The sequence below is a fragment of the Populus euphratica genome, unplaced genomic scaffold (assembly GCF_000495115.2).
Source record: "Populus euphratica unplaced genomic scaffold, PopEup_1.0 scaffold49.1, whole genome shotgun sequence".
In the NCBI taxonomy this organism is placed as follows: Eukaryota; Viridiplantae; Streptophyta; class Magnoliopsida; order Malpighiales; family Salicaceae; genus Populus; species Populus euphratica.
In genome coordinates this window covers 368,135-388,215 of record NW_011499875.1, presented here as the reverse complement: position 1 = coordinate 388,215, position 20,081 = coordinate 368,135, and the positions used below count along the sequence as shown (strand labels likewise).

The 20,081-nt window shown below is 31.0% G+C and overlaps 4 protein-coding genes across 4 annotated transcripts in view; 2 read left to right on the top strand and 2 right to left on the bottom strand.

The window, feature by feature from the left end:
• Window positions 1-1,786: 1,786 nt before the first annotated feature.
• LOC105128165 (delta-latroinsectotoxin-Lt1a) lies at window positions 1,787-3,892 on the bottom strand. The gene is made up of 3 exons (XM_011029710.1): window positions 3,236-3,892; window positions 2,353-2,524; window positions 1,787-2,221 (listed from the first exon to the last, which is right to left on the bottom strand). Exons 1-3 carry the CDS (start codon window positions 3,377-3,379, stop codon window positions 2,007-2,009), a joined length of 531 nt encoding a protein of 176 aa, XP_011028012.1. The 5' UTR covers window positions 3,380-3,892; the 3' UTR covers window positions 1,787-2,006.
• A 2,753-nt stretch (window positions 3,893-6,645) lies between these two features.
• On the bottom strand, window positions 6,646-8,378 carry LOC105128164 (trihelix transcription factor GT-3b-like). Its single transcript, XM_011029709.1, has 2 exons — window positions 7,984-8,378; window positions 6,646-7,656 (listed from the first exon to the last, which is right to left on the bottom strand). Exons 1-2 carry the CDS (start codon window positions 8,296-8,298, stop codon window positions 7,075-7,077), a joined length of 897 nt encoding a protein of 298 aa, XP_011028011.1. The 5' UTR covers window positions 8,299-8,378; the 3' UTR covers window positions 6,646-7,074.
• Window positions 8,379-15,998: 7,620 nt separating this feature from the next.
• LOC105128331 (cytochrome P450 89A2-like) lies at window positions 15,999-17,534 on the top strand. The gene has a single exon (XM_011029944.1). It carries the CDS (start codon window positions 15,999-16,001, stop codon window positions 17,532-17,534), a length of 1,536 nt encoding a protein of 511 aa, XP_011028246.1.
• Window positions 17,535-19,470: 1,936 nt separating this feature from the next.
• Window positions 19,471-20,081, top strand: part of POLA3 (DNA primase POLA3) — a 5,519-nt gene continuing 4,908 nt past the window's right edge. Inside the window, exons 1-2 of the mRNA XM_011029708.1 lie at window positions 19,471-19,872; window positions 19,967-20,017. Of these exons, the coding sequence (XP_011028010.1) occupies window positions 19,758-19,872; window positions 19,967-20,017 (166 nt within the window). The 5' untranslated portion in view covers window positions 19,471-19,757. The remainder of the gene's footprint in view (window positions 19,873-19,966; window positions 20,018-20,081) is intronic.

Here is a 20,081-nt window from a genome sequence, read left to right as displayed (position 1 = left end):
AAGATTTGTTTTTATTTCTCATGTCAATTCTAATTCATTATTCTTTTGATTTTTATGGGTTTTTTTATTAAATTAATTTTTCTTTTCAATTTAACCCTTCAATCAAATATAATTTTTTTTAAAAAAAAAAACATTTTGGTTGCTTCACTGTATTTTCAATTGTTTATTATTTTTTTATATCTTGCCAAATCTCAAATTGTCCCTTGACTGACATTATAACAATGAAAAAATAACATTATGAAAGTACAAAAATAGCCCTTTTTGCTTCAAATAGCATCTTGATCCTTTCAACGTGTAAGCAATATAGAAAAAATTTTATTTATTTATTGCCACTAATGTACCAGCGCTTCATTATGAGTGGGTGGGTAGGAAAATAACATAAAAAAACTAATTCCAACCAATCATAGTTAACATGATAAACTTATAACTCAATTAATCAGATTTAAGTCAACTCGAGATATATCATCAAACTCGTAGTTTATATTATAAAATTAGAATAACCCAGTGAAAAAAATTATAAAAAATTATAAAATCTTTTTTAAAATAAAAAATATATTAACTTCTCAAGTCCATGACCTCGATTATTAGACTAAAAACATTCTATACAAAAAAAAAAAAAAACATAAAGTCCAAATCTCATTCAATTAGATATTTAATGATAAATTAAAAAAAAAATTAATCATACAATTCTTTTAATTTTTGTTTTTTCCATTAGTTATTTTGTAAGAGTTTAGTAATTTTTAATTTCATCATTCAATTCAAATTGATAGTATTATATTCACCAATTTGATCCTTTTTTTCTTGTTTTTTTTATAATAATTATTATTCTTTTTAATTTCATCATTCAATTAAAGATTTATTTTTATTTCTCATCTCAATTCTGATTCATTATTCTTTTGATTTTTCTGGGTTTTTTTACTAAATTGATTTTCTTTTCAATTTAACCCTTCAATCAAATATAAAATTTATTTTATTAATTTTTTTTGTTTTTAAAAACATTTTGATTGCTTCATTGTATTTTCAATTGTTTATTATTTTTTTATATTTTGCCAAATCTCAAATTGGCCCTTGACTGACATTATAACAATGAAAAAATAACATTATGAAGTACAAAAATAGCCCTCGACGCCAGTTTTAATGTTTTTGCTTCAAGTAGCATTTTGATCCTTTCAACGTGTAAGCAATGTAGAAAAATATTTATTTATCCCATAATGACGAAAAACTCCATAAAAAACTTCAAATCCCTTGAAACTACAATGTCTTATCGTGCAAGTGTTAAATTCGTTCTTTCAAATAAGCAAAATTATCATTATACTGTTTCATTTTCTCTTATAAATAAACAAAACCACCATTATACTACAGCTCCAATAAATAGATCACTTTAGTCTAGAACAACAGTGTTTTCCAATACCTATCAGTTTCTCTTAATAGGTGTACTGTTAGCGGGTACTTTGGTTTCCCGGATAATTTTATTTATTTATTTCCACAATGTACCAGCGCTTCATTATGAGTGGGTTCTCAACTTCATTTGAATCACAAGAGAAATCCTTATGTTTTCTGGTATCCTACATTTATTTTAATGGAGTGCGAATATATATATATATATTAAACCAACCAGTGCAGATGCTTATTCTGAACAACCCCCCCATCAACAAAGGGCCCGAACCGCCGTGTCTTCCTCCACTCGCCAAGAACAGAATCACCAGGCACTTGAAGCACGCACTCAACGTTTCAAGGCAATTAACTTCTTAAAGAACAATTTATCTCTCACCATTACGGGAAAAAAACAAGAAGAAGAAGATAGCCATCCAACAAAATTAAAGCAAATTGTCAACACACAGCACAACTAAACGAAGCAATCTAGTTCCAGTGCAAACGAGAAGTTTTACATATTATAACAGAGCATTCCAGACTCCCCAGACAAACACAGGAATGCAACACCCTTGGAAATCAAAGAACATTTTAGTGCAATACAGAAAGCTGCAGGGCGACCACGGTAAAGGGCATTAGCTCTCAGAGCTATAAGGTACCTCGCCTGCTGAAAAGTTCTCTCTCTGATGACGCTTCATCTCCTCGTATGCCCACTCAAGACCAGGGCAGTAATGGAGTGGTGGGGTTAAACTTCTATCATTAATATCATCTGGCAAGAATGCACCGTTCTCTATGAGAAATTTGACTGCTTCTTTCTTCCTCTCCTTGGCAGCACTGTGAAGTGGCGTCCCTGTGAAATGCAAAGAAATACGTATCAGCAACCATAGTCACAACAAGAAGTCGAGAAGAACCAAAAGGGCTGGAGAGGGAGTTGGGTGCTTGAAACGTGAAAACTCTCTCCAATGAGTGGAAAATGCTTACAACCACAAGCACCCAAGGTTCTAGCATCAATATTAGCACCACGCTCGAGCAATTCAGCCATAATCTCAAGGTGACCCCCCTGAGCAGCAAGGTGGAGAGGAGTCAGGCCTTTTGATTTCGGGCCCCATGCAGGCACGTTAACATCCATTCCTTCATCGAGTAAACGTTTCACCTGTTACAAAACATCCTCAATCAACAAACCATAGCAATAGTATAATTCTTTGCACGGCTTCCGTCAGTACAAAAGGACCTTTCTCTTGATATTTAACACAAAAGCTTGCATGAGTGAAATATACATAAACATGATGGTGCAAACCAAACAAGTTTAAAGTAAAGGAAAAGGAAATTGATGATATTGAGTAAGATCTAATGTGGGCATATGATGAGAGAGTATGTATTCTATTTGTCGAAAAATGTCAAATTGAAACAAGACGGCCATGGCGTAGAGAAGAAATCATCTGAAAGATATCGTTCAATGCCAAAATAGCTACCTAGAATCAGAACGGAGCTTTGCACTGATTGTTCAAAATACATAGGTTAAATAATTCAAGAACCCAAACACATCATCCTCGTTGAGCCACCAGTTTTCGATCTCCGATCCACTAAAAGAAGTCAGTAACTAAAGACCCAGTTGCAACTTCAGAAGAAAGAACTCTGCTTTGAGTCTTATAAAGAAACTCTAATCTACCGTGCACAGACATTGACAAACTTCGTTCTACTTTAAACAGGCAAGAATTCAGTAAATCTTTAAAGGCACCCATTAAGAATAAAATCAACTAGCAACTTAACAAACTCCAGGGCATAACGAAAAAGAAAGGTTCCTCGTTCAATAAAATCAGTAAAGACAGAAATTAAAACAACCCCACCACCCAAAAAATATTACCTGTTTGAGATCACCTTTTCTAGCACCAATATGAAGCAAATTCCAACCTCTATCATCTCTATCCACATCCCCAACTGACCTAGACGACCGTCTTCTGGACAAATTACGCCTCAACGAAACCGCAACAGAAGCTTCCTGTGGCATACTTCAATGGAACAATAATATGCACGCACGCAATCCTTGAAGGTCCAGCAATTAATTTTTTTTTAACCGAGTTCTCTATAAGATATAATTAATTAAAAAGATCAACAGGAACAAGGGCAGACGACAGATTTACATGTTCAGTTTCCAAAAGAAAAAATTGATTTAGCGAGAAGTGGAGTGATGGGCAACGCAATAAGGAGAGAAGGGATTGAGGCCGGGACCGAAAAAAACACGAAGATTTTCACAGGTGAGAAAGGCGATGGGGGAGGAGAATATAATAAACATAGTAAGAAATTGGATTTCGGTTGGTATTTAAGAGGTGGGTTTTTTTAGAAGATGAACCCGAATGTGATTTGGAGATAATTTATTGAACGGAACATGTAGGAAATTCGATTTCTTTCACCACCCAGACTAAACCCTAATTTTCGAGGCAGAGGGGCGGAGGAGGAGGAGGGGGTAGCTTTGCTGTTTGTTTTTGGCTAAGGATGGTGATCCGGAGGTGACTCCGAGTTACAAATCGCCTTTTTTTATTATTAACTGCTTTGAGGCTTAGCTTCTAATCCACGCGTCCCCCACTAAAACGCCGCGTATTGTTACGAAGATTTTAACCTTTTATATTCTTTAATATACCATTTGTTCGCTAAAAAATAAATTTTAAAAATGTAAATTATTTTTTAATATTGAATAATATAATAAAAATAAATTAAAAAATATTTTTTTATATCTAATTATTTCATAGAAAATAAGCTAGAAAATAATTTATTAATTCTAATTATTTTATAGAAAATAAGCTAGAAAGTAATTTATTAATATTTTATTTTTTTAAGTTTATTAAAATAACAAAAAATAAATCTTACAAATTAAAAAGTTGAATGAGAATAATTGAAAACAATACAATTTCATAAATTATCTCAAATAAAATAAATAATAATTAAAATAATAGAGCACAAATCTAAAAAATCTAAAAAAAATACAAAATGATGAAATTAAAATAATAATAATTAATATTTCATAAATTATTTCAAATAAAATAAGTAACAATCAAAAGAATAAGGATCAAATTTGATATATAAAAAATTTTAATAAAAAAATAATAAGAAAAAAAACAAATAACAATCATAAAAATGAAGATCAAAGTTAATATAAAAATTAAATTTTAAGGGATAAAATTAAAAAATAAATATTTAAAATAAAATATATATAAAAATCAATAGTTTAAGAATCAATTTTGATATAATCAGTAAATAATATCAATAATTTAAAGATCAATTTTGATATAATCAGTAAATAATATGACATTTCAAAAAAAATTATAATTTTAAGAAAGTGTTTTTCATCCAAATTTTTTGACAAAATACTTTTCTAGAAATCAAAATAAATTTTTTTTAATTAAAAAATATTTTACATTAATTAAATTTTTTAATAATAAATAAATATATAAAAATTTAAAAATTAATTCATAACTTTATAAAAAACAAACATAGCTTGGTTGTTTTGGTAATGTCTTCATCGCCACCAGAACATGGAATCATTTATAGTGCTAGCGGGGTTCTACATGGATCCCAAGTGGCTTAACTCAACCTAAAGAATATATCATTTGAACCATTTATGGACGTGGATGACAAACCACTACGGTTGAATTATAAGAATAAGGATTAATTTTATAAATAGAGGAAATATAAAGGACTGAAGTAACAATAACTTTTTCATTCTCGTCAACAAGAGAGGAGATAAAAAGCGTCGAAAAGAAAAGGAAAGTACCCAGGAGACTCCCCCCGATGAAACGACAGCTGTTCGTGAGTTTAATTTTATCTCTTTTTTATCATTTGGATATGTCCTAGTTGGGTCTTTGTTTGTTGAGACAATTGATTCTTTAGGTTTTGGCTTTCCAACGTTGAAAAGTTGGAAAGCTGTTGTCTTTCAGTGGTTGCTTGCATATTCGTCCGCACTCCCCGCTGTGGCTAAGACTGTTTTAAAAAAAATATTAAATACGAAGATTTTCCTGTGATAGTATCGTCACATCCAGTGAAAAGCAGTTTGATATTAAAACATATTAACGTGATTTTTTAAATTTTTTTAAAAAATAAATTTTAGGTATGAAGATTTTTTTATAATATTGTTAAATTCAATCAAATAATTTAAAAATTATTATTTTAAATTTTAAATTAAACCAGATAAGATTTGGTTCAAAAAAATTATTCAATTAAAAACATTTAAGATTTTTATAATTTTATATAAAATAAAAAAATATAAGTTATAAATTTCATTTCACAACCAATCTAATATTGAATAAAATTTAAATAAATAAAAATATTAAGTTTGATGAGTAAACATTTTAAACCTATGAATTAAGTAACTTGTGTTAACATGTTAAATTCATAAACTAGGTAATAAATTCCGTTATAATTATTAACTTGTTTTTTTACAATTATTCTTATTTAATTATATGATAATAAAAATAAATAATCACAAAATTAAATATTAAACTAAAATTGAGATTTTTTTAAAGATTAAGATAATCTCATAAAAATTAAAATAAATTATAAAATTTAATTTTTAACTAGTCTAACATCAATAAATAAAATTGAATATATATATATATATATAAAAAGACTTATCACACATGTCAACAAATTCATAAACTTTCCAAAACTTAATAACATATTTTTTTTCAAAGATATTTTATTGACCATGTGACAAGAAAAAAAATAAACAATCATATAATTAAGTTAAATTAAAAAGAAAACATCACCAACTATAAAAAAAAAATTAAGTTATTTTATCAAACTTATAAACTAGATTACTAACGACAACAATTTTAATAACCTATTTTTTTAATATTATTTTTTATTTAACTATTTTTTTTAAATAAACCATGCCAAGGATAATTTTATAATATTAACCAAATGTTAGAATTTTTTATATCATAATAATTATATAAAAAAATTAAAATAAATTATCTATTCTAAATTTCTATAAAACCACCGTACAAAAACTAAATTAAAAAAATCTATAACGAAAGAAAAAAAGTTAAAAAAAAATCACTAAATTGCTATTGTAATTCACAATGTTAACAGGGGCTTCGTGGGTCCTGACCTGTGAAACGGGGCCCGTCTCTCGTATTTGGTGTAAAAATTAGATTGCTTGATTTCTTTTATCTTTTTTGTCTCTCATGCAAGCACCGAAAAATATGAACGCACAAAGGCAAAGTCTAAACTTGCTGCATGGCTGTAAACACTGCCAAGGAATAAAAAACAAAACAACTCCCAGCCAAACATAAAAATAATATATAATCATTGTAAATAATGTTCCAATCATTTCCAGTTCTATCTTCTCCAGAGCAGAAAATTGTATGGAGGTATAACCTGTTTCTAAAAACATTTCGTTCCAGAGAGCTGCAAACATATGAATGAATGAATACATGATGTATAGCTTCTCCGCTCGAACACATCAAAGAATTTCTCCAGACATTAGCTGATACCCAACTCAGCAAAACGAGTTCCTCCAACAGTCTTTTGGTGTAGTTTTTCCACATTTTTTTCTTCTCTCTGATATTCTCCATCCTCTCATGCAGTTTTACCATTTATCTATTCTTCAACCACAATCCGAACTTGTAATCTTGGCTACCCTAAACAAACCATAAAATTAAAAGCAATTGAAAGGTGAATCTTTGAGAAATGTTCTCGACCTGTTAGTCAGTCTTGCATGGCATTTTCACTGGCGAGTTTTTTCAAAAGGGCTGTCAGCAGGGCATCTCTTCGCTTGGCCCTGCTCTCTTCTCTTATCCTCCTCTGTTCTTCTCTCTCCCTCCAGGCCTGCTCGATCACTAATCTCTCCCTCTCGAGCTTATCCATTGACCGTCGCCATTCCTGCTCCAACATCTGCCACTCATGAGCACGCTTTTCCATCAACTCCCTCCACTGCATCTCCATCCTCTGTTGCTGTTGGAAGAACTCCTTGAGCATTTCTTGAACACCACCAAAACTACTGCTTGCTCTTGGAGACTTCTCCGCCACATTTTTTTCACCCTTCCTTCTCCTAGAATTGTTTCTAGCTGGCTTCTCCTCCTCACTTTCATCCTCATCCACATCTTCTGATAATTCATCAGAGGATCGATCTCCATTTATTCTTTTCACTTTCTTCCTTGACTGGGTGGAACCTGCCTCGGATTCAAGAAGTAGTCGCTGCATGTTCTTGGCTCTTTCAGTGAACACCTCATGCAGTTCCTCAAAGAACGGGCATTGCCGGCCAGTCTCGGAATCAGATGTCTCTTTTACCTGATTAATTGCCATCAACAGTGTTCATTAAAAAAAAAAACATGGTGCACAGGATGGACGAGTACACCAATTTAACATATCAATCACATACTGGGTGAAAATCTCAAAAGACCAAAGAGACTACAATAATGGAACTATTCCGAAGATACAGTAGAGGGTGCTCCATAATATTCTACTTTTAGACCAAAAAAGATGCAATTTAAGAGCTTTATCAGATATACATTAAGCTTTACCAAACAAGAGAGAGAGAGAGAGAGTAGCAGGTGAAAAGGACAGCTTTTTTAGAACCCATTTCTCACTACATTCAAAGACAAGTGAAAACAATACCTTGTAAAGACTGACGAGGTTATTCCACTTGCACTTGCATTGTTCAGGTGTCCTTCGGTAGTACCCTTTCTCTCTCATTTTAGCACTCACTATTTCCCATAACGTCTCGTTCCTCTTTGTCACTGTAAAATCCTTCTCCAACTCCGCTCTAATACCAATTAACTCCTTCGTTTCTTGCAGTCCCCACTGCGGATGTTGCGGTGGCGGACCCCTCGGGGAGATCTCCGTCGTTGGACTTAGGATCGCCGCTGTTGGCATCATGTTTATCCACCCTAGCCCAACGTCTCCTTCTCCTCCTCCACTGCGAAACATCATCTTTATGGTGTCGTATTAGGGTTATATAAGGAAAGCTATCTGAATCTACCGTGCTGCTTTTTATTTATTTTTAGTGAAAGCCGAAAGCGAAAGCGTGTGAATTTGTTGTTTTTTGGTACTTTATTTTCTTTGCCAAACGAGACAAGTCATATTATCATTTATTCAACTTTACAGGAAAGTCGTACGTCCTTTGTAGGTGGACCCTTGATGTTGGAAGAATACTTTTGTAATTTTTTTTAATTGTTTTAATACACAGATACTACAAATAATAATAAATGAATAAATTCGTGCTTGGAACCAAATTTTTCTATATAAAAAAAGAAAAAGTTAGGCGATACTATCACTTAAAAAAAAACAAATTTGTTTTCTAGACTTAAGTAATTTACTCGACGTGATTTGATAAATGTGATTAATTTGACTATATTATCAAAGAAAATAAAAAATAACAACAAATAAATCAAATTAAAAAAGATATATAATAGTCAATTTAAAAAATAAATATTTGTCGATATTACAAAAATAATATATCATTTCAATATTTAATAACAAAACAAAAATCAAATAAAAAAAATGAGATAACCACAAACAAAAAAAATATATAAAATATAAAACTTAATTTCCATCAAAACAAATCAAGATACTAAAAAATAAAAATAAAAAAAACCAACATAAGTCCATTGAAGTTGTTATTTTAAATTCACAGCGTAATTATGAGACTGTGATAACCTCGTGTAAAGTAAATTGAATAAAACAACAATGTTCTAATCTTACACAACTCAATGTTTAAGAGTTGAACTTAAAAAAAAATCTTAAAAAAAAAATCAGGTTATCTCGTTAACAATGTGGTCTAAGATATGATATTAAAATAATCCTATTAAAAAAAATATAAAAAAAATTATGAAACTTAATCTCAAATCAACCTGGTATTGAATGATAAAATTAAAAAAAAACTAAAATCAACTCAGCCTAATCTTCAAAACTCATAATTTAAGCCACGAGACTTGGGTTAATCCCACAAAAGGCAAGATTGAAAAATTCATAAAGTTAAATCTTTAATTCACAAAATATCAACTGATGAAATTAAAAAAATAAACTAATAAAAAACAAAATAATGATCAAAATTATTAAATTTATGAGATGTAGCATGTCGAGGGCTGTCCTAGATTTTTTTTCACGGTAAAAATAGATGTTGTTGGCAACTCCAATACCATAAATGAAGCTAAAAAAGACCAAGATTGAGTTACTAACTTAATTGAGTTTAGCAAGCTCGTATAATTTTAATATGGATAAAAAAATATAATGGTAATAAATAAATTAATAAAAAAACAAAAACAAGAAAAATAATAAAAAATTAAAATTACTCGGGCTAACATATTAAATGAGTGACTTTAATCTTGATTTTGTAGAAAACAAATTGAATAAAATAATAAAACTCACGTACGAAACAATTTAGTATTGAAAGGCATAATTGAAAAAATAATAATTAAAAAAGAATAAAAAAATATTCAAATTAACCTAAGTTAACTTATTAATCATGCAACCATAAATATAATATTTAGATGACCTTGTACAAAAAAAAATCTAAAAACAAGCATGAAAGATAATTCATAATAAATCAACTGTAAAGAATGAGATTAAAAAAATATTTAAATTTTAAAAAATATAAAAAAATCAAAACCAATATTCAAAACTCATTATCTATATTATAATCCAGGACCAGTGTAATAGAAAGATATCCTAAGAAATAACAATATGGAATTCTTAACTCTTAGCCACACAATATTGAGTGCTAAATTTAGGAGGAAAAAAAAGCAACAAAAAAAATTAAATTAAAATGAATAGTGCTAAAAATAACAATGATCAAATTTAATATAAAAATAAATTAAAATTAAATGTTAAAACGAGAAATTAAAAACAAAATTTAATTTAAAAAATGAAAAAAAAAACAATTAAAAAAATAAAAATCAGATTTGGTATGAAAATTAAATAAAATCAAGAAAATAAATTATATATATATAAAGAAATAAATAAAAATTAAAAAAATGAGAACAAAATTTGATGTAAAAAACAAATGATTTTTTTTTTTGTATTTCATCCATAGTAGAGAAAAAAGGAGGAGGAGGAGAAAAAAATCCATTATAGCCACAATGCTAATACGCTGCTTATAAAATGCTTGTGATGGTGAAGATCCCAATATGCTGCTCCCAAAACAGTTGTAAAAGACGATGCTTGGCTTTTGAAAGATTTTGGATTAGCCGTTCGAAGAGTGCAGGCTCCTGCCACTTGCCACCAACATTTATTTATTTCTATTTATTAAAACACCAAATTGATCTTTACTCCACTTGATAATAAATAAAAATAAGATAAAATGTCCGGTTAAGAGTGTAAAATGTCCGGTCAAGAGTGCAATGGAAGATGCATTTTTCACTTATAAATATATTAAAATAATACCTTTTATTACTTTTAAATTTTATTTTTAACACTATAGAAATAAAAAGCTAGAAGACTAATTCACCTCTATTCAACTTAACAATAACAAATAAATTAGGTAAAAAACACCATTTTTTCACCTTTAAAAGCAAGCAAGTTTAGAGAGCATCCACGGTAAAATAATGTCTCCAAAAAGAAACACAATATCCCATTTCGTTTTTTTTTAAATATTTTAATTTAAAAATAATAATATTTTAATTTTTTTAATATATTTCTAAATAAAAATTATTTTATAAAACAATCGCCAACGTAAACATAACCATACTTTTAGTTACTGAATCTGAAAGGAACTGTTCTTCGCTGACATTTGAAACATCAAAGATATACAAACATGCAACATCGATGCTACAAGAAAATCAACACTGAAGCCATATAAATTGATCGTTTCCATTGTTCAGATGACAGAACAGTCACCCGCATTCATTGACAAAATGGCCGCCCACGTTCAATGACATCCTGCTTTGACAGTTCTGAAACACAAGGAGAACGCGTTTCCAAATATTTGAATTTATACACAGAGTGACTAAAATAAACCAGCTCGATCCAGCAGGAGGCTTCTCTATTGGATGTTCGGAGACACAGTGATCACCCGGTTGATTACTATTCGCTAGCTGAACCTGAAAGTCACAACGCAACACTTGTCTAGCATAAATCAAATCTAGAAAACAGAAGTCCAAAGATCTCCGACTGCCTCTGTAGAAGAATTGTCAAAAACAAAATCTTTGAAATCGATTTGAACAAAGAAAATTGAAAAGGATCGATGCAAAAAAGAATATTCACACACAAAACTGTTGATGAGGTAACTATACTCTGTCATATCTGACCAGAACACAATCTGAGGTTGATCACTGACCATGAACTCCCAAACTCCATGTCCGAGGTTAATCTTGACTAGATTTCTTATCAACTCCGTCGAAGATACGACTATTAGTGCGCCCCGGTCCTTTCCTACCGACTACTCTCATTAAATTGCGGTGAGTGAATGGCCAGTTTTTTTCCATAAAGGGACCTACCATGACCGCTCAAACACAAAGTATTGAATAAACGTAGACAGATTTTATATAAACAAGGACGAGAGATAAGCAGACATTTCTAGAAAAGAACACACGTCATTCAGCAAGTCCATGACGGGGATTGTGGTTGAGTCGTGAAAGAGCAGATTTCGATGCAGGCTCGGAATCCCAAAGAGGTCTTATCCAACAACCATGGCTCGGAATTTCAATACATTCAAAGCAATGGTTGAGTGTGTTTGGTAGCTGTTATAGCGGTGGTGTTAAAAATAAACGTTTTTATATATAAATAATAAAAGTTTTATAAAAAAATATTTTTATTTAAGGTTAATTTTATATTTATATATTTTTAGTTAAAATTATGTTTAAAATTAAAATTAAATAAAAAATAATTTAATATATTTGATTAAAAATATTTTTTAAATTAAAATTATAAAATAACTATATAACATACACACACACACATATATATATATATATTAATATTAATAATATTAAATTTAAATATTATAAATTTAATTATTATTATTACATCATGAAATAAATAATACTTTATATAAAATATTTTTTATTATTTTATTAAACTATCTATAATTGCATTATGTATAAAATTCATCCAATAAAAACTATAATTTTCATGATTTTTTAAACATGTAATAAAATTAAATAAAATATTATCAAGAATAAAATTAAGATTACAATACAAATAAATTTAATTTATTTTAAACTATTTTTTTTAAATTGTTCATGTAAATAGTGTAGTGTGAATAAAATCAATTTACTGTGTTGATTTCTTTTTAAAAAATACCATTTACATAAGCAATATAAATAAATTAATTAAAATTTATTTGTATTGTTCGTTTTAGTGCAAAAAAAAAAAACGCAGTCAATATCTGCTTTGATAAAATCTGCATTAAAAACGTAATAGGTAGCGAGTTCTATTATAAATAAATTGTATTTTTGTATTTATTAAATAATTATTTGGTTGTGGTTACTGTAAATAATATAATCTTTAAAGCCTCAGGTCCTTGTCTTGGTAGCGTTCTACACACAAAATCAAAACCTTTAAAATATTTAACTGTTGAATCGTTGATTATCTGGAATTTCTTTTTGTACCAGTTTCGTACCTTTGGAAGTGAATTTATATTTTTTCTTTTAAAAATGGCATGCAAGTATATTTATAAGCAATTAGTGGTCGTTCAACACATTTTTTTTTTGGTAAATCACACCAAAATTCAAGGTAGTTCAACTAGTTATAAAAACGTGACAAGAACTTGCGATAGCAGTATATATTGCATCCAATGTCAGAAACATCAACCAACACAGTCCTGCGAATAGGAACAAGGAATGCCTTGTGTTTTGGTAATTCTATAGGAGTTATGTTTAACTCTTGAATGCTATTAATCAATTCCACAGCAATAGTCCCCTGGACTCGAAAAGTAATAACAAAATGATCAACCCAGTAGCGGATTCCGCAGCTGCCACTGTCGGAACCAAGAAAGCAAATAATTGACCCATCATCTAAAATGTTTGATTGTAGAGCTTTAGCTGTTTCAAAAGAGAATCAGTTGGAGTCGGGGTATCGTCACCATGTAGCTAAGAGTCTGGAACTCAGGTGTCTCAAAAATAATGATGGCACTATAATCTAATACTGATATAATAGAAAAGAACAATCATTTCTGTATACTTTCCCTGATTTCTATTGCTACTGCGTGCCTTGCAAACAAAATCGATCGGATCATATAGATAAGAGCATAATTCATCAAAAGGATCTCCCCTACAGGTTATAGCCCTAGCTTCTCCCTGCTAAAGGAGAAAGAATTGATGCATTTTAGTGAAAAGTCATTCCCTTCTTTATGGATTCTAGCTCAGAGTCAGTCCCTGATCTAGTTGCTTGCCCCAGAGCCTGCTTTCCCAGCCCTTATTTATATTCCCCATAACTTGTATTCCTTGCCGGAGTCAGTGTAATTGCTACTTGCAAGTAGTTCGATCTTAGCTCATGAAATGATGTAATAATGAAGTAATATGAAAATAACTATAAATGAGAAACTATGACATACAAGTTCACTACAGATTCTGGTGAAAGAGTAATGGCATTACTCTCAAATTTGAAGTGGCAGCTTCGGTTTTGAAGAGAAGATAAACATATAAACCGCACCATATCCAGATTGAAAATGTAAAAGCCAAGAGGTTCAAGGTAACTCTAAATACATCACCATAACTTTGATCCGCAATTAAATTCAACAACTACCTAAACGTTGCAGCTTTTTCATTGCTTTCTGGCTGCAAGAGCATATAATTTGCTGCACCGAGGAGTGCTACATGCAAGCATCATTGTCTCAAAATTTCAGAAAGAACCCACATAAGTTTTTATGTGAAATCAACACGTAAGTCATCGAGTCCCGTGCAACACAGAGCATCCCACAGCCCACTGTGTGGAGCAGATTCTAGTCTTGTCTAGACCATATAGTTTATTAACTAACAGAAGACAAGCTTGTAAAGGGATTTTCAAGCTAAAGCTTCCAGAACAAGCAAAACACTCATGAATGAACAATAACCCTAAATGAAAAGGTCATCTTAAAAGAGGAGCACCGTCAGGCAGACCTCATATTCTCATTTAATAATTGAGAAACTAAATGACACCTAAGTCAAAGACCTCCTAAGAAATTTTACCTCATAATGCAAAACAACAGGCCAAATTATCTAACACCATCACATCTCTTCAAGTTCCATAAAGATGATCTTCATAGACAGCAGCAACCACAAACCAGCAGTGGAGTTCCTATCTTTTCACTTTCTAAGGGCTTTTTTGGTAAAAAAAACAACTGGGAGCCTCCCATCATATAACTGAATCTACAATATTAATCATAAATATTTTAGAAACAATATTTTAATGCAGTAAAAATTTTATAATAATAACTTTATAAATTGCAAAACTTTTTTGTTCAATAAAATTATTAATCTAATATATATTTATTTATATAAATATAATAATAACATATATAACCAATGGAGAGGCTAAAACTCATATTATCCTAACTTGTAGTAACTTGTATCTGTCATACGAGACATGGAAAAATCTCAGATATGAATTTCTATGGCAAGCTTTTGTTGTGATTTAATTGTCTGACCATTGTCTATGACTCACTTCTTTTGTTTTATATGTTATTTTCAGATGATAACATGTGAAAAAAGAAGCAGCTAAAATTTGGCGAGATGCTTTCCCGAGGTAGGAGAAACTAAAACCTAAGGAAATGCAGAGACACGATTGACAATCTAGAACCCCATTTCTCTTCTGCAAAAGGTGATCTGAAAGGGTTATCTTTGTAATTGCGACGACATAGTTTCGTTCTATTTATAGTCCAATACTTGTATTTTATTGGAATCATACCACATTTCTTTCATGATTCATTTCATTTGACATGCATTACTTTTCATTTTATATATTGCTTATTATTTATAAAATTACATTAAATGAGTTGAAACTGAGTTCAATTTAAATGGTAAATTCCTTCGTCAAGCTTCATTAATGGCTGTTAATGAACTGATATTCTGTCTTGTATCTATAAAATTCGGTTTAAATGGTTGTAACTGTGATGACACAGTTTCGTTCTGTCTATAATTTAGTACTTGTATTTTATTGGAACCATACCATATTCCTTTCATGATTCAATTCATTTGACATGCGTTACCTTTTATTTTATGTGTTGCTTGTCATTTCTAGAATCATATTAAATGAGTTGAAACCGGGTTAAGTTTAAATGGTAAATTTCTTCGCCAAGCTTCATTAATAACTATTAATGAACTAATATTTTGTCTTGGATTTATAAGCATCTTTAAAATTCAGTTTAAATAACTGTAATTGCGATGATAAAGTTTTGTTCTATCTATAATTCAATATTTATATTTTTATTGGAACCATACCATATTTCTTTTATGATTCAATTCATTTGATATGTCGTTACTTTTCATTTTATATGTTATTTATAATTTTTAGAATCATATTAAATGAGCTGAAACTGGTTCAATTTGAATGTTAAATTACTTCACCAAGCTTCATTGATGGCTGATAATGAAATGATATAACATCTTGCATCTCTAACATGTTATGCTTACTCCTCCCATTTACCATTTAGTAGCTATAAATCTCTGTATCGCTCTCTCGTAGATCCATATATCTTTCTTCAATTGACTGCACCAATGGAGTTCTGGTTGTCACTGATTGCATTTCTTTGCCTCTTCGTTTTTCTTCTGTCATTTCTTGATCTCTTCCATAAAAACAAAAAGTTGCCACCAGGGCCCCCTACCTTACCCGTCCTAGGAAACTTTTTATGGCTTCTGAGATCATCCAATAATTTTTCTTCGTTGGAGCCTGTTCTCCGCCAACTACGTGCCCAATATGGCCCTATTGTGACCCTACACCTGGGATCCGAGCCTTCCATTTTCATAACCACTGCTGAAGCTGCCCATAAGGCACTTGTACGTAGTGGCTCGATATTTGCGAGTCGCCCACCAGCTCTTGAGACCACCCGTATCATGTTAAGCAACGAAACTACAGTGACTACTGCACCTTATGGACCGCTATGGCTCCAACTCCGTCAAAATTTCATGTCAGCGTTTCATCCTTCACGCTTACATTTGTATTCCGATGGGAGAAAATGGGCATTGAACATACTTAGGAGCAGAATCTTGGAAGAAGCGAGACCGAACCACGAAGCAATTGTTGTTGTTGATCATTTTCAACATGCTGTGTTTTGCTTGCTAATTTACCTGTGCTTTGGTGAGAAATACGAAGAGAGTGTTATTAGACAGATTACTTCAGTGCAACGTGCTATTATAAAAAATTTCGTGAAGTTTAATTTGCTTAATTTCATGCCTAAGCTGGGAAAAATTCTGTTTCACAAGTTGTGGAAGGAACTTCTGGAGACTCGCCGAGAACTAGAGAATGTCCTCCTGCCTCTTATCGATGCACGACGAGAGAAAAAACACCAGAAATTAATGAATGAAGGAAGGGGAGAGAGCATTCTGTCCTATGTTGATACCTTGATAGATTTTCAGTTACCAGATAGTGGCAGAAAGTATTCGGATGAAGAATTGGTGAGTTTGTGTTCAGAGTTTTTTCATGGTGGGACGGACACTTCAATAACGACATTACAATGGGCTATGGCTAATATAGTGAAGCACCAACACATACAAGAAAAGTTGCATAAAGAAATCAACGCTGCAGTAAAACCAGGAGAAGAGATAACAGAGGAGGATTTGAAGAGAATGCCTTATTTGAAGGCTGTAATTCTGGAAACTCTTCGACGACACCCCCCAGGACACTTTATACTACCGCATGGGGTCACGGAGGATACGAAATTAGAAGGCTACGATGTACCCAAAAATTCGATAATTAATTTTACGGTAGCAGACATGGGATGGGATGCAGATGTGTGGGAAGATCCAATGGAATTTAGACCAGAGAGATTCTTAAAAAATGGTAAAGGTCAGGGGGTAGTGTTTGACATGAAAGGTGTAAAAGAGATCAAGATGATGCCCTTTGGTGCTGGTAGGAGAGCATGCCCTGCTATTGCCATGGCATTACTTCACCAAGAATACTTTGTGGCAAATTTGGTTAGAGACTTTACATGGACTGCTGAAAATGGTTGTGCCATTGATTTGTCAGAGAAACAGGATTTCACCATGGTCATGAAGAATCCACTTCGCGTGCATATTTCTCCAAGAACATGTTGAAGATGGTTCTTGACACTTCTAGCCTGACAAGCCTTCATTTCATCAGCTAAAATTTAAATCATTAAATTGAAATTGAAATCTTAAAATCAACAGTTACTACTTATTCCTCCAGTTTAGAAGATGCCAAGTCTTTAGAGCTTTGCAAGGGACCTGGGAAAATTGAAATGACTGCTTTACAAGTTTTGTGCCAATCTGTATCCTATTCCTAGTAAAAGTTTAGCAGTGTCAAGTTTTTTACCTGGCAAGTGGATCATGGTTGGTTGCTTTCTGCGCTTGGCCAGCAAAGAAATCCGATAGCAAGGATGAAGGTGAGTAGATGACAAGGCATATGTTCAGAATGCTCAACCCTTCAGTCATTCCTCACTTGATGGAGATATCCAGCCTTGCAAGTTCCACGGCCATGGCATAGAATGCCCTGGCTATTCTACCATGAAAGACACGCGTCACCTTTAGAACCAAGCCTGATTTCGGAGCATCCCAGGATACATTACAAGTCAACACCTTCTTTTATCTTGTTAAGGTTGAATTAGAATCTTACGAGAAGCAAAGTCGTGGGGTGTAAGACTGGTGCATGTACTAACAAAAAACTAAATCTCCAGTCGAATTACTGTGAGCTTAACACCTGTAATTGTAATAGTGTAATAATGACATTGTTTTTCACTCGTAAATCACAAAACATTTGAACCGGATATTATAAGAAGCGATACAATATTTTTCATCGTGACTTAATTATTATTTTTATTGTTATTTTTTATTTAAATTATTTTTTTTTAAATTTTTTTCATGTTGAATTTAATCTTCGTCATTTTTATTATTATTATTTTTATTTTGATAGTTTTTAATAAATAATATTTTATTTTATTTTATCATTTAACATTAAATTAGTTGAAAATTAAAATTTTTAATTAAATCAAGGTTTAAAATTTTACAAATTATGAGTTTTGAAGATTAATATGCATTTATGAGATTTATCCAAATTTGTGTTTTTTTTCTTTGTTTGTTTTAAGCTCATGTTTTTTTTATTTAATATTTATTTAATTAGAGATTAAACTCCATTATTTTTATATATATAGTTTTTTACTAGATTTGGGTTGTCCTGGGTTTTTATATTTTTGTTAAATTAACTTTAACAAAAAATTTAAATCTATTTTTTTATTTATTTTTCAATGTTATACTGATTAAAAATTTATTTTCGTTTTTAGTTTTGTTTTTCAAAGTTAGAGTTTTTTATATGTGATTTCTTTTTAATTTTTTTTATTTGTTTACCTCTACCATGATCTCATCACTTAAATTATGAGTTTTGTGAATTAACCCGAGTTAACTCAAGTATTTTAAGATTAAATTTATTTAGTTTTTTAAAATATTTTCATAATCAACCATTTAATATTTAATTGTTTTAGTATTAAGTTTTGTAGTCTATTCCAGTTGTTTTTTATAAAGTTTTATTATTTTCATGATATGGGTTGTATAGTGTGATTGGCTTGCCCGATTTGTTAGGTTTTTTTGTTTTTAATCTCATCATTTTATATTAAATTTATTTAAAATTGATTTTTATTTTTTTATTTTATTTTTATCAAGTTAAATTGGTCTTGAGTGCATACTTGACCTGTTATATTAGATGATTTATTTTTTTATTTGATTGGCTAAATATTTTTAGTTCTTTTACCTCAATTTTTTTATTTAAATTAGTTTATTTATCACTGTTATATATATTTTTATTATCTAATTAAACTATAACAATTTTTTTACCTAAGCCATGCCTATGTTTGGAGTCATGTTTTTCTTTTTTTAAAAAAAAACATATAGCCCGAACATATTTTTAACCGATAAACAAAAATGTTTAGCGGAGGAGGTCGGGTACACGAATCTTAAATGTGTGACCATATATAAACCCGACCCTTTACTGTCTACCCTGTCGATTCCCGCCCACAAGCCCCAGCAGCTCCCACATTTCCCGCCAAATAATGGAAATCTTATTTCTGGTGTACAAACGACGCCGTTAGATCCAATTCTGTGGTTTATGTACGTCTATTGAAGAAAGACAAACAGAGAAGAGAACAGAAGCAATGAGAGCAAAAGTCGATCGAAACTGAGAGAGAGAGAAAGTAGCTAGCCAATTTCAACAAATACAAAGCTTTTGAAGTAATTAATTTCAGGATCTGGCTCGCCTGCTGATTCTGCTGTTGTAATTTGAAAACAGACTCTCTCTCTGACTAAGCGAGCATGGATAGAGACGAAAGCGAGAATGGAAGGGAAGACATGTTGATTGATGGACAGAAGCAGGGAAATGTTTCTGTCCCTAGAGAATTTAATGTTAATTACCTCAAACTTTATTATGGTAACCAAACTAAACCCTAAATAACTTTTAAATTTCTTTTTACATAGCTCATGATTATAAATTATTTTACCTATTTTTTTTTTATGAATGGCAGCGAAGCTCTTTCCTTATGCTGATATGTTCAAATGGATGTCCTACGGAAATGGTACTTTTTTTTCTTTTTTTCTTTTTTTTTTTTGGGGGGGGGGGGGGGGGTTTTTGGGGGGGGG